Source organism: Cataglyphis hispanica, chromosome 17, assembly GCF_021464435.1.
Source record: "Cataglyphis hispanica isolate Lineage 1 chromosome 17, ULB_Chis1_1.0, whole genome shotgun sequence".
In the NCBI taxonomy this organism is placed as follows: domain Eukaryota; kingdom Metazoa; phylum Arthropoda; class Insecta; order Hymenoptera; family Formicidae; genus Cataglyphis; species Cataglyphis hispanica.
Window position 1 is genome coordinate 3,900,561 of NC_065970.1, and position 13,363 is coordinate 3,913,923.

At 28.5% G+C, this 13,363-nt stretch overlaps 2 protein-coding genes across 3 annotated transcripts in view; one reads left to right on the forward strand and one right to left on the reverse strand.

The window, feature by feature from the left end:
* Nucleotides 1–1,247: 1,247 nt before the first annotated feature.
* On the reverse strand, nucleotides 1,248–6,558 carry LOC126855794 (thyroid adenoma-associated protein homolog). Of its 2 annotated transcripts, XR_007688286.1 has the most exons (15): nucleotides 6,319–6,558; nucleotides 6,031–6,171; nucleotides 5,315–5,956; nucleotides 5,081–5,187; nucleotides 4,686–4,995; nucleotides 4,364–4,609; nucleotides 3,921–4,283; nucleotides 3,551–3,829; nucleotides 3,276–3,473; nucleotides 3,004–3,188; nucleotides 2,372–2,927; nucleotides 2,089–2,242; nucleotides 1,942–2,020; nucleotides 1,761–1,871; nucleotides 1,533–1,672 (listed from the first exon to the last, which is right to left on the reverse strand). XR_007688286.1 is itself a non-coding variant. In XM_050603747.1 (14 exons), exons 1-14 carry the CDS (start codon nucleotides 6,505–6,507, stop codon nucleotides 1,361–1,363), a joined length of 3,942 nt encoding a protein of 1,313 aa, XP_050459704.1. In that variant the 5' UTR covers nucleotides 6,508–6,558; the 3' UTR covers nucleotides 1,248–1,360. The 2 variants fall into 2 exon arrangements, 1 of the variants encoding a protein (XP_050459704.1); XM_050603747.1 differs by having other exon boundaries at nucleotides 1,248–1,672; nucleotides 1,761–2,020.
* A 3,751-nt stretch (nucleotides 6,559–10,309) lies between these two features.
* LOC126855793 (putative mediator of RNA polymerase II transcription subunit 26) overlaps nucleotides 10,310–13,363 on the forward strand; it is a 70,105-nt gene continuing 67,051 nt past the window's right edge. Inside the window, exon 1 of the mRNA XM_050603743.1 lies at nucleotides 10,310–10,508. Coding sequence (XP_050459700.1) covers nucleotides 10,490–10,508 — 19 coding nt within the window. The 5' untranslated portion in view covers nucleotides 10,310–10,489. The remainder of the gene's footprint in view (nucleotides 10,509–13,363) is intronic.

Genomic DNA, 13,363 nt, shown 5'->3' on the forward strand with positions numbered 1-13,363 from the left:
CATGATTTTTCCATTCATATTAATCATGAAACATGATTTAGTAGAAGCGCGACAGAGAGCAGATTAGAAATAAAATATACAGCATTCCAAACAGCGCACAATATTTATAAAATATTTGTAATAATTATTTTTGAATATTTTATAAACATTTATCAAAATATTTTATAAATATTTTTGTAATATTAGATTTAACAGATTACAAAGATTTATCATAAATATAAAAATGTTTATAAAAATATTGAGAAATGTTTACAAAATATATACTATAAATTTATTTTTTTATATTTACCATAAATATTATATAAAATATTTAGTCTATATTTTAATAATATATAAAATAAAATTATGATTTCTTCTCTTGTGAGTACCTTGAGTATTATTCGCAGAGTCTCGTTATTCGTTTGAATCAATGCGTACTTCACCACCGGAAATACAATTAATATTCGATTATCGTTAAGTATATATTATATAAATGTCATTCTGTAATCGTAGTTTCATTGATTACTTTATAAGCATGATAATAACGCATATTGTTTCAATCATTTGTGACATACATGTATATAAAAATATTTCAAAGTTTATTTTTCTCTGCATTAAATAGTATATTCGTTTTCATTTTTTAAATTTTCTTTTCTCGAGATGAAACATGTAAATTTATTCATAAATTATTTGTAAATTTAAAAATTAAAAATTAATAATTAATAAATAATTAATTTTTAAATTATTTTTGAATTTATATATATATATTTTTTCAAATTAAATGCAATTAAGATCGCGCATGCGCAAACATCTACGTAGCTTCGATTGTATCGAGAAGTAGTATCGATTGTAGCGATTATTCGATGTTGCGATTCTCGAAGTACTCTTTTCGAATCGCAGTCGTTTCGTGCACGAACGCGTCGTGAATCACTCGCATTTTTCGTGATTATTATTTTTCAAAAAGTAAATCCCGCGAGTGAAAAGTTATCGAAAGTATCTCATAAATTGTTAGCGGTCGTAATAATAATCGTGCAACAATCACTACGCGTTGACGTAATGATTTCGATATCGACGATCATTGTTGAAATTATCCTCGGATCATTTCGTCAAAGTAACAATAAAGACGCTCAATTGTAATCAAGGTACGTGTATATATATATCATCAATTTATAAATAGCGTCAATATTGTTTTTGTTTTTATTATTAATTATATATTGTTATTTCCATTATCTTGTACTTTTCTCAGAAAAAGGATGGTATTAAAATGTTTTGTTCAGCTCTTGCAATAAATGCATGAACATTTTGCCAAATTTATATATTTATTCATGATATACATAATTAAATATAAAATTATGACAATAATGCGGAGAAATTTTCGACACTATAACGACATATATTTTTCGTATGCTAAAACTTGCAATAATTTGTCTTTGTACATTGGATCTAAAATTTCATCGAGTTTCCTCTCGAGTGTCGGCACGTTGTTTTTAAAATTGCGCACGATATCTTCAAAGGACGATAATGGAGAGAAATCGGTATTTAAACGATAATTTATCCATCTCACAGTGTCCGGTGATAATTGAACTGCTTTATCAATGAAATATCGTTGCATTATCAATTTCGTCAAGCTGAAGCATAATTTTGATATCTTGACAGGTTCGAAGACATCGTAATTCCTACATTTGTTGAATACCTAATTAAAACATTCACATTGTAATTTTAATTATAGAATTTGGGTCTCCTCAATTATAATTAATAATTAACAATGCGTGTTCGCTTACATCCGTTTCGTCCATTTCGTAATCTGCATCACCTAATAACGAAATGCTCCAACAGAATAGAGCGCTAAGCGCTATTTCCGGTTGTTTCTTAGCGACTATTTTGTTAAATTTCTGAAAAAAGATCAACAGAGTATTCTCGATGCAGACTAATTCGTTGCATGGTTTAATTTTGCAAATTAACTTGGATGCTTCGTGTCGAACGTCTGCATTATCGTCAACTAGTAATTGTAACAGCATTGTCCACCAATCCAATGTGGGATCTGTAAACATTATCTCTTACATTATCTTTATATTAATTAATTTATAGCTATGATCAATTCAAACCTACGGCAATGTTCGGAATCGATATTGTCCTTGATAAAAAGATCATATAATATTTCAAAAACCGATGATCTAAGATCTTTATGTAACGAACCAATCCAGCCGCTGTCACAGACTTTTCTATAGATATCTTCTATATGCTCCATTCTAAGTATTACGATCTTAAAATAGACATACAAATATATATTACAAAGATGCCCAAAAAATGTAGTAAAAATATAAAAATAATAATCAATCTATAAAAAAAGAAATTTTAAGAGATATAAAAATGAATAAAATAATTAGCAAACCTTCAATTCCTGAGGTAATGTCACCAAACATTTGGCTAACAATCTTAAATAACAAATACGTTGAGAGTATACATTGTTCACATCATTTAAATACATTATTCTCAGAACTAAGGTACAAATTTTATGTCTATCGGCAAAATGACACACATCTATATCCATTAGGCAATTATATAAGAAATCGAAAATTGCATCTTGCAATTTAGGATTATATTTATGAAAATCTTCAAACTTGGAAAGTGCATCAATAGCACAAGCACACAAATACATTCTTTGTTGATGAGATTCTTCTATCTTGAGAACTTCAAAGAAAGTAGCCCACGCGATGCTTTGTATCTCTGCCTCTGGCACAATCAAAAGTTGCGAATATATGCTAAGTGCTTCGCTTTGTCCATCGTGCATCGTTTGTAAGAATTTCGAATTTTTTCCGACACATAGTATAAATTTGATTATGGATATTTTGTACATTTGTTCCCCTGGCCTTTTTCTTAATAGATCTTTTTCAATTAAATGCTGCCGCAGCCTGTGCAATATATCTTCTATTTTACAGCTTTCAATTCTGAAAAAATATGGAAAATTGTATTAAAATAAGTTTATAATCTTAAAAGTTAGATATCGCGAAATGATTATCTTACATATTTTTATCTATATTGTATAATTCATGAAGAATGTCGATGTATACAGTAGCTATTGGAAAACAACCGAATCCATTGGTTTTTTCTTCCAAACCTTTCAATATCCAACCTGTAGCATTCAAAAAATCTGCAACGTCAGATTTTATCAGCTGAATTGATGGCAATCTTGTTAAGATCTCTAATATCTACAAATTTTTAATATTAGAAATAATATTTTAATAATTCTAGTTTATATTCTAATTATTCAATTGTTCTGTTTTTTATATACTTGCCTGTAGTAAATAACCATGCATTAGATTTGCAGGGATCCTAGTATCTTGTGCTGTACATAAAACTAAAAATAACTTTTTCACAAAAACATAAGCTGTGTTTTCCGTTAATAACGGCACTAGAGCTCTAGCTGCAAGTTCACGTGTTTTATGTACAGGACTTTTAGCGCATTGTGATACCAAATTAACAATTTCATTTATCTAGAAACACACTTGTTATTACATTTTCATGTTCATCTCTAACAAACAGTAAAAAGATTGGATTTTTTTATAAATACCTTCCAAACAATATTTTTTCCGTCGGAATGATAATTAATGTATAAACGTGACAATAACAATAAAATTGCTTGCACATTTGATTTTATCATGGTATCATTAATTGACACGAAAGTTTGCAATTCATCCAGAATAAAAGGCAAAAGATGAGGATATCTTTCGAAAAATATTCTCCCTGTCATTTTGTTATCTGTCGTCAAATTAATGTGATCCTTGGTTCTTTGAACACCAAAAATTCGAATTATAAGCGCGCTAAATAATAATGTGGCCGCATTACGTTCCTGTATTTCAAAATAATTCTCTTTGTAAATTAATTATTCATATGAATAATATTAATATTTTTTATACAAAAATAATTGAGCCATTGCTTACCGCCCATGTTTTGCTATCATAGTTTCTAAATGCCACTATCAAACCATCCGCGATATAATTCTTGACCATATCACCAAGTTGAGAATGTCTGAATAAAGCTCTAAGAATATTCATAGAATGAGTTTTTATCTCCGTTACGTCAAAATTAGTTTCCTTATAATTATAGTCATTACTATTTTCTATTATTGGTTCCGTTGAATGCTCGTATTTTGAAAATATTGTATTTTTACATATTATGCACTTTATTTTTTGCCAACTAATTGTGTCTTCGAGCATCGAAAATTGTAATAAAATTTTCATAACAGAATGAAACGCGGACACATTTGAATTAGCATGGATTTTTGGCTCTGAGGATAACACTGCCTATTTTAAAATAAATTTGTTTTAACATTTTTCTCTAAAGTTTTTGTTTGATAAGATTTCATCCTTTATTTTTTTCAAACCTGTATCATAAACGGTACTCCCGCGCTTCTTCTTGTTGCACATATTTTCGAATACCTTGGCATTAATCCTGTGATACCTATTAAGATATCATACAACCAATGTATAGGGAGTACAGTTAAAGTCGGGTTTTTTAATCGCCATAACCGTGCGCATATTTGATAAAAACCAACATACACCTGTTCAAACGCTCCTCTGTGTTTCGTTTCGCATAATAACAAAACCAGATGTTTCGTTATATGCTCGATCTGTTAATATATCACTATATTATGCCTCGTTCAATCATGAAAATATGTGTATATATGTGATATATATATATCTCACTTGTTTGTCCGTTAATAATCCATTTATAGATTCACCAGTTTGTATCGATGCCTTGCTGGCCAACAGCCCAAACAACTGACTGACTTCTTTAACTGTACGCCAAGAACATAGTAATACCATTTGTGGCGTTATAATTTCTTTCTCAGGAAATGATGTATTGTCATTAAAATTTAATAATTTCAAGTCCATAGGTAAATGTCCTTCTGGTGAGGAATTATTTACTATCACAGAAACAGTATGATTTAGTTCAAAGCACAATAATATGATATTGACTATGGTATTTTGCCATAAACTGTCTGTTCCTAAGACACTACAAAAAAAAAAGAAAAAAAAAATATATCATCAATCAAGTTTGTAAAAAAATTAATAATACACCACATTTTTTTCTTAATTACCTTAAATCACAATCAAAAAGCAAACTTCTCATGCAGAATAAATACCCATACAAAGAACATTTAACAATTGCCATCCCTATGTTCTGTTTTGCTAAAGCTAATGCTTCCTGAAAAAATAAAAACTATAAAACATTCAAATTTATTATTAATTTGTGTAATGACAAATTAATAATAAATTTATAAATTAGAAAATTTTAATGACAGAAAAAATGTGATGTTTTTATATATACATACATGCAATTTTGTATACAACAGCAACACTAATTGTAATGTTATTGCCTCTATAACATTGTCATCTGTATTGCAATAATTGCAAAGTATATTTTTTAAAACAGGAGATAACTTGGAGATTTTTAACATATATGCGGCTGTAATACTATCTATGGGTCGTATGCTATTACCTAATTCAAGCGCAACTTTAATTATTAATTGAACCTGAGATTCCAAATCTAAGCACAATAACATTGGATCAATAGGCTTTAATATTTGATATGCCATTTCCTTATTTGTTTCATATGTATCCAGCAATAAACACTTAAATATCGTTTCAGCTTGCTTCTTAGTCCATTTTATGTCTTTAAATTCATTACAAAGTAGATGTTGCGCAAGTAAAAGTATTTGCAAGCTGGATCGTCTACGACTGTATGTTGCATCTGGATACAAATTGTTGACACATATTTCACGCAAGTTTATAAAAAATATAGTGTAATCTTTTATATTCTGTTCAATTTCTTCAGATGTTTTATGAGATAAAGCTAAAACATTTTCATATGTTTCAGTGAGACTATTTTGTTCTTTATGACGATTTCTCATATTTTCTTCTTGAATCAGTTGTCTCTGCATAACAGCCAAACTATCTTTCAATCGTTTTAAAGCCTATAGAGAAAATATAAATTTAATTTACATGAGATTTTGATAAAACAAAAAAACAATGTCAATATATCTTGTACCTTCTTGATAAAGGGTACATATTCCATTTTTTCACACAAATTATATTGCAGCCATAACAGAATTGTATTAAGCTCCATGCGTGTAAAACGTAATGTGCTTTTCTTTGATTCCACTAAGAGTGCCAATGTCTCTAATCTACACTGTGTATCAAAACAATGTGTAAAATTGTTTCTTCATTACTTGATTTTAATATCTTTTTATATAAATTTTGGAAACGAATATTATTTATAAAATATATTATTTTTTTTATTAAAGCAAGATACTGTTAATTCAAGATAAATTGTTACCTGTTCGCTGTGATGTCTGATACATGTTTCTAAAGCACAGTAATCCAAAGTATTTCGCCATTTGACAGTTTGTTGCGCCAATTTCTCATCAGTGTCCAACTCGCCCTTTTGTTTCAATATTCTTAGGTCATTTAATAATTTATAAAGGTCCTCTTCATTCATATTTTTTAATTTCTCTTTTAATTCCATTATTTAAAGAAGCAATATTATACATATGTCATATGTCATGTGCAGTGAACATCTTTCTAGGTTGGAAATTTCGGACACATTCATATAATGCCATCTTTAGTGCAATTTAATATATAATATACACACACGCTATTTTACCGATTCTCGCTAATTTCTATATTATAAATCAATAATCGATTATTCGATTAATATAAATGTTTCCTTAATTTTCAAACATTATACACTTTATTTTTAATAAAAAATACATTTGAATATCTGATATTAGTAATTAACAAGTAATAATAATTAAATGTTATTTAATGTCGAATTTTTAGCACATTTTTTTTCAATATTTAAAAATTATTTTTAATATATTCAAAATATAAAATATGTAGCTATTAAAATGTGCATCTTCTGATCGTTATTTGTCAAGATATTTCAAATGTTTTATATTTCTACAATAAATAATATAGGTTAATTGCATTTTTTTTTTATATTTATTAGTAAAACATTGATATGAGTATATTATATACATTTGTTTGCTTTTAAATAATGCATCTCGTAAATATTAAAAGCACTTACTGCCTAGTGCACACTGCGTATAAATCACACAATATATGTACATAGCTCTGATATTTTACTGTATAATATCTGTACTCGCATTTATTTTGTAGACAGGCTTATCTTGGCGATATATGTTGCACACATATCTCGACTTTATGTTTAAACGAATATAGCTGTCGCTAAACTTTAAAAAAAACATGTTGTAATCTTTTGTTGGTTTACACGCCACATGACATATGTCTTATCATTAATTTGAAACTTTACAAAAACTTCACAAAATGTCCTTTTCAAAGATTTCCAAAAACAATTTACATTGGCAATTCATTTTGTTTCATTTATTTTTTAAAGCACCAATTTTATATTAATAAACAAAAAATAATACGCACAACGTATTATATAAGAAAATATAAATTTGTAAGAACGTGTAGAAAGAAGATCTCTGATTTTATTTTAAAATATCGATAATATTTTCTCGCTATTAATTACATATTATTATCAGGTATTATAATGACGTTTATTTTTTTCTTAAAAAAAAAAATAATTAGTAATGCTATCAGCTGTGCAACATAAGAGCCTATTTTAAGTACTTTTAATATTTAAAAAAATTAATATAATAGCTATGTTCTTCGTTTCAAATAATTAGAAACTATATTGCATAACAATATTAATATATAATAATATTAATATCTATAATTACATTAATATTTCACCGATAATAATATTAATGTTTGATAGTAGAGACAAATAAACAACTTATTGTTTGCACATTTTATACTGTATATATCGTATACTTATATTTTTACTATTCACAATATATTTTATTCTTTAATGAACAATTTATATAATAATTAATATTAATCAATTTAATATTATTTCTTTATATTTTTGATAAAATTATATTTTTTTTAAATATTTCATTAATATTTTTTTTTAAACATATCCTCTTTCTAATATTTTATTACATAGCATTATTTGTGAGAACAATTTTGAAATAAATTTTTTTCCCTTTCTTCTGACTTCTTTGCAAAGACGTTGTTAAATAGTCGTATTTATATTTACGTGATGCAACTCGCCTTGTAAACTTAATTCGTGAAACTGATTTCTCTGTTATTCAGAAGATTGCAATTTCGCTTTAACAATCTTTGTTCATTACAAAACAATTTCGAAGAGCATCAGTTTCATAGTGCGCTCTGACATTATTAGGTCAGCCCACCTCACAATATAATCGCGATTATTATTTTGAGATCTTTTCTCTCGCATGATAAATTTGTATGGAGAATTCCTGTTATGAATATTTATAATCAGAGATCGAAAGTCGAATAAAATATCAAATAAAATTGGCGGAAATTTTTATTATTTATTTTTTATTATTTAAGCACAATGTAATTAATTGTAAAATTCCATAAAACCGTGATCATTTTTTAAAATATTTTATAAATGCTTAAATCTTATTTGTACAATTTAGATGTACCTTATATTTTGCATGAATGATATGTGTAAAATATATTTTATATCAAGATATTTATCGAGATAATTAAATTCTTATATTCATGCCAAATAATTATTAAAAAAAAATTAATTGCGAAAATATAATTTGTTTTATAAAAAAAATATAAAACACTAATGAGAAATCCATTATATATAAAATTGAATTTGCGCGATTACAGATAAATTATTTTAGAAAAAACGCACAATAAATTCAAATATAAAGTATATTGCATATTTTCGCAAGCTCTGTATATTTTTTCTGAAGAAGATCAAGAAATTACACTACATGGTATCTCATATTTTTAGCTTATTCCTAAATACGAGGTCATGCAATGGTATAACGTCTTCGTTAATGTACGAACCGCGGGAAGAGCTGTATCTTTGAGAATTACACGAGAGCTGTTATGTTTCGTTATTTTAATTGCATGTCATCCTGGGATTCTTCCCAGAACATTTCCGACTATTCTTCAACCGAAGTTTCTCCCCTCCATTTTAATCAAAAATGAGGCCAGGCGGTTACCTGAGAGCCGCGTAATCTGCGTAATTAATCGCCATTTAATAATTTGCTACAAATCTTTTTATTTATCTTAAAAAATTCTTTATATTATATTTACAAATTAATTCCACCTCCCGAGAATGCAATGTTTTTCAAAATCAGATAATTGAGCTATTGATCACATTCAAGAAGAAATTAAATCAATTATTTTTTTAAAGAATAAAAATCGAGAAACCATATATACTCGATTATGTGTATAAATGTAAATATATAAGATTCAATTCAAGCTTCATATAATGATTTAATAAAGCTTTGTTTCTTTTAGCTACATTTTTTGTGTGCTACATTCTTTCTTCTTTGCTGCTATAAAACATATGAGCATTCTTATTTCATTTTAAGTGTGTGCAGCAAGAAAAAATTTACTAAAGATGCAGAAAAAAAAAACGATAAGGAAAGAAAAGAATATTATTTCATAATTCTATATATATATATATATATATATATATATATATATATATATATATATATGCTATAAAAGTAAAAGTGTTACTTACGTTTCATATATTTATCGACGAGAAATACAAAAATAAAAAAAAAATAATATTAATTTAATATTAAAATAAATTAAAAATAATATTCATATTGAGCGCGCGATCATTCGTTGATCCATCTACTTTAATATCTCTTTAGTTTGCGAGATTACTGTTAGACTTGGGGAATTTATAATAAAATTTTAATATGACCGCGTGATTCTTTAAAACTTACACCGTATATTCTTGTTAATAAGTAATCCGCATTGCCGGCAATGTATAACGATGCGTACGGAATTCTTGGCTCGACCTGGCGAATCTCTTTCGCGCGAGGGTGGCTTTTGTGGCGAACAAATTTGCGGAATTTTCTTCTCATTTGCGTCGGTTGAGCGACGCAAAACGCGTTTTGTGACTCTCAATTTCAGGCGAAACTATTCGACACACTCACCATTACGAGTAGAATACTTTCGTAACAATACAGGATACAAAACGGCACTTTAGAATTGAATTCAAAGAGAATTGGGGAATGAGATTTAAAAAGGGACGTCTGTTTTGAAAAATCTTCTCTTAAATTGAAGATAATACCTTTACGTATTTATCTTCAAATATATACGAAATGTCATTGAAGATTAATGTAAGAGATATCTTTATTCTTTAGATGTATAATTTAATCGTTTAATTTTTCTCCGTCTCGCCAATTCCTTTCTAATTCTCTTTTTTTCATTTTTATTTTTCCAGTCGCGTGAACGCTCGAGGGATGCATTTATAAGACGAATAAGGAACAACGTGACATGCACAATGTCTTCGTCGACCAATTCCGCGCTTCGTTTCTCATTTCACCGTGGGACGTTTGTGCTGTAGCAAGAGAGAATTCTCTCTTCTCTCGAACCACTTGAGCGGAACATGTCTCGCGGAGAATCGTCTGATGCTGGTAAATAACCGAGGTAACTGCTAATTCGATTTACTGGCCAAACCCCCCCTTTGCCTTCCCTTTCCCCCTGTCAGATTCAATTAGCGAGGAGTTAGCGGGGCTTCGCAGGGGCGATCGACTAGTCTCTACAATTAAATTCCACACGCCACTATGTCAATCATCATTTCGAATTCGGAAACGAGAAAATGTTTCTTCTGACCAGCTGGATAAACAATGTAAATCCCCAGACACAGTATTAACGTCGACATTATGTCGTGAAGAGATATCAACAGACGTCGACTAATCTGTCGGTCGTGCTTTAAGAATTTAGGTCGTCCTCTCAAGAATTTTAAAGTCTGCAAATCCTTCTTTTTTTTTGTTGTCAAATTTGAGAATATATTTAAAGGATAAAAATATTTTTAGAGAAGGGAATTTATCACGCTTTATTTTTTTATTAAATTAGATCAATTATATAGCAATGTTCTGTATAGATTTTGATTTTACTTGTAATTTAATTGATTTTTTTATGCACGTAAAATATATAAATATCATACAGCGACGTTTGAATAAAATGTATCTTTGCTTAATTATAAATAAATATATATAATAAATTAATAATAAATATAATAAATATAATAATAAATAAATAATAAATTATAATAAATATAATATAATAAATTATAATATAATATATTATATAATATAACTAAATTATATTATATATAGCGATAATTTATAATAGAATTTTTTTACAATTTATAATGTAATAAATTATATTATAAATTATACAAAAATTATATTAAAATTATCGCTAATATTATAAATTAATCATAAAAAAACATTAGTTGAGATAACTTTTTTTTATACGAATAAATGTAGATATATCTCCTACTATCGAAAAAAAAAAATTTATCAGTTATAATTTTGATATCAACAAAAAATATCTCATAATTAATTAATTCATAAATTTTGTGCCAATTAGTAATTCTAAATCTTTAGTTTTTTGATTCGAGAGGACGATGAGCGACTTCTGTTACATCCTGTGTACACACACACACACACACATATACATATTATATATAATATACATATATTACATAAATTCAGTAGCGATCCTTCAGAGTTAGCTACAGGTATAGGAGCCGGTGTGACGGTTGAGATAAACATAGGAATAACAACGTATCGCTGATGCACTCGTTCCAGGAATTCCGGGCTCTCTAATTTAAAATAACGAGACACGAGAAACTATCGCAGTCCTCCGCGTTGTCGTCTATGCGCGTTTCAACGTTCACCTGGCGTTACAATTTTCGCACAGGAACGAGGAAGAGTTCCTCGCCGCGCATCGCATTTGCAATACAGACATCTGGAAGCCGTATAACGGGCAGCTCATTAACAGAGCGGTACTTTCCCTTTTATAGCAATTACCATCCGTTCGACGATGCGAAATTATGCTTAAGCTTATGCCGAATGCACGAGCGAGTCCCCCGCGTTCGCCTTGGTGATTGTCATGCACTTTATTAAAATACATTTCTAAGAAAATTCGTGTGTAAAAGAAAAATTATTTTAGATTAAATAATTCGTTTGAGCATTTCCCGTTTTCCAAATTCATTCCAGTCCGTGATACTTAAATCGCAGAGTTTCTAGAGAAACTTCAAATTTACTTGTACTTCGTTATCGAGCTCCCTCCTCTCCGGAATAACACCGAGAGCATTTCCGCCGCAGTTGCATCTCATATTTGCGAACAATTGTTTGGAGATTACAATGGGTTTAAAATTGAGAGTAGTACCGCAAACCCTCATTCGTCACGAACGAACGTTCACGGATGACGGACAGTGATTGTCGAGCTCGTTATATATGGATATAACATGAGACGAATCTTTTTAATTATTCGTTACGTTGTAATCGTTATATTCAATATATATATATATATATATATATATATATATATATATATATATATTCGATAGGTAGCATCTGGATGAATGCGAGCTTGACACTTCTCTATGTCATTCCTCTCCCTGCTCGATTCTAATCAATAGTGTGTCAATGAGTAGCGGCTTCTGGAGGTCAATGAATTCGCGCGCGTCCGAGTTGATAAGAGGTTGATCGAACGGTCGCGGATGAATCGGCGTGAAAAGCAAGTTTCAGAATCGAAATTTTACGAAAGTACGACCGCAAACAAACGAATTATGCCGTAAAGTTTCAGATCGATTGCATTTACGGGAGATAAGCCGTCGATCTAACGGCCTTATCTCGCACGCGGATAATCTCTCTCTTTCTCTCTCTCTCTCTGCGCTTGACATTTGTACACTCTTGGAAAAATTAGTTTAAATTTAACATATATCCCAAATGATCTATACAAATTTTTAATTTAAGATAATATGAATATGTTAAATGGTGATATTAATACTATGTTAATATTTCAATAAAAAAAATTAATGCAAATTTCACAGTAATTTGAAAGAAATTTTGTGTCAAAGCAATATATTTTTAATGATAAAATTAATTTGGAAAAATGTCATTGACAGTCTGTATCTGTCACTTTTATTCCTATTGTATAATAAAAAAAAAAAAAAAGAAATCAAAATTTTTTTCTATTATAAAAAAAATCAAATTTTTTTTCTCTAAATTTTAACAAATAAATTCTGTCATTAGTAATACATATCTATTGTGTAAAATTAAAAATATATACATTGTGTGATTTCCACTACTTTTTTCAGTTGTTTTCAAGAATTAAACATTTGAATTCAATTGACACAATGGCAAAATTAACATACGAATGTGTTAAATATTCGAAACAAAAATTTTTACCGGCGTATTAAAAAAAAAAAAAAAAACAGAAACAAAAACAAATAATGTAAAGAATAATATATTCCGGATACTTTGGAA

Excerpts from the sequence above, each read along its gene's own strand:
- LOC126855794 (XM_050603747.1), bottom strand. The coding sequence starts at position 6,507 with ATGGAATTAAAAGAGAAATTAAAAAATATGAATGAAGAGGACCTTTAT. Across the intron at positions 5,188-5,314 it reads TGTTGTATACAAAATTGCAT|GAAGCATTAGCTTTAGCAAA; the intron begins GTATGTATATAT and ends TTATTTTTTCAG. Across the intron at positions 3,830-3,920 it reads ATGATAGCAAAACATGGGCG|GAACGTAATGCGGCCACATT; the intron begins GTAAGCAATGGC and ends TTTGAAATACAG.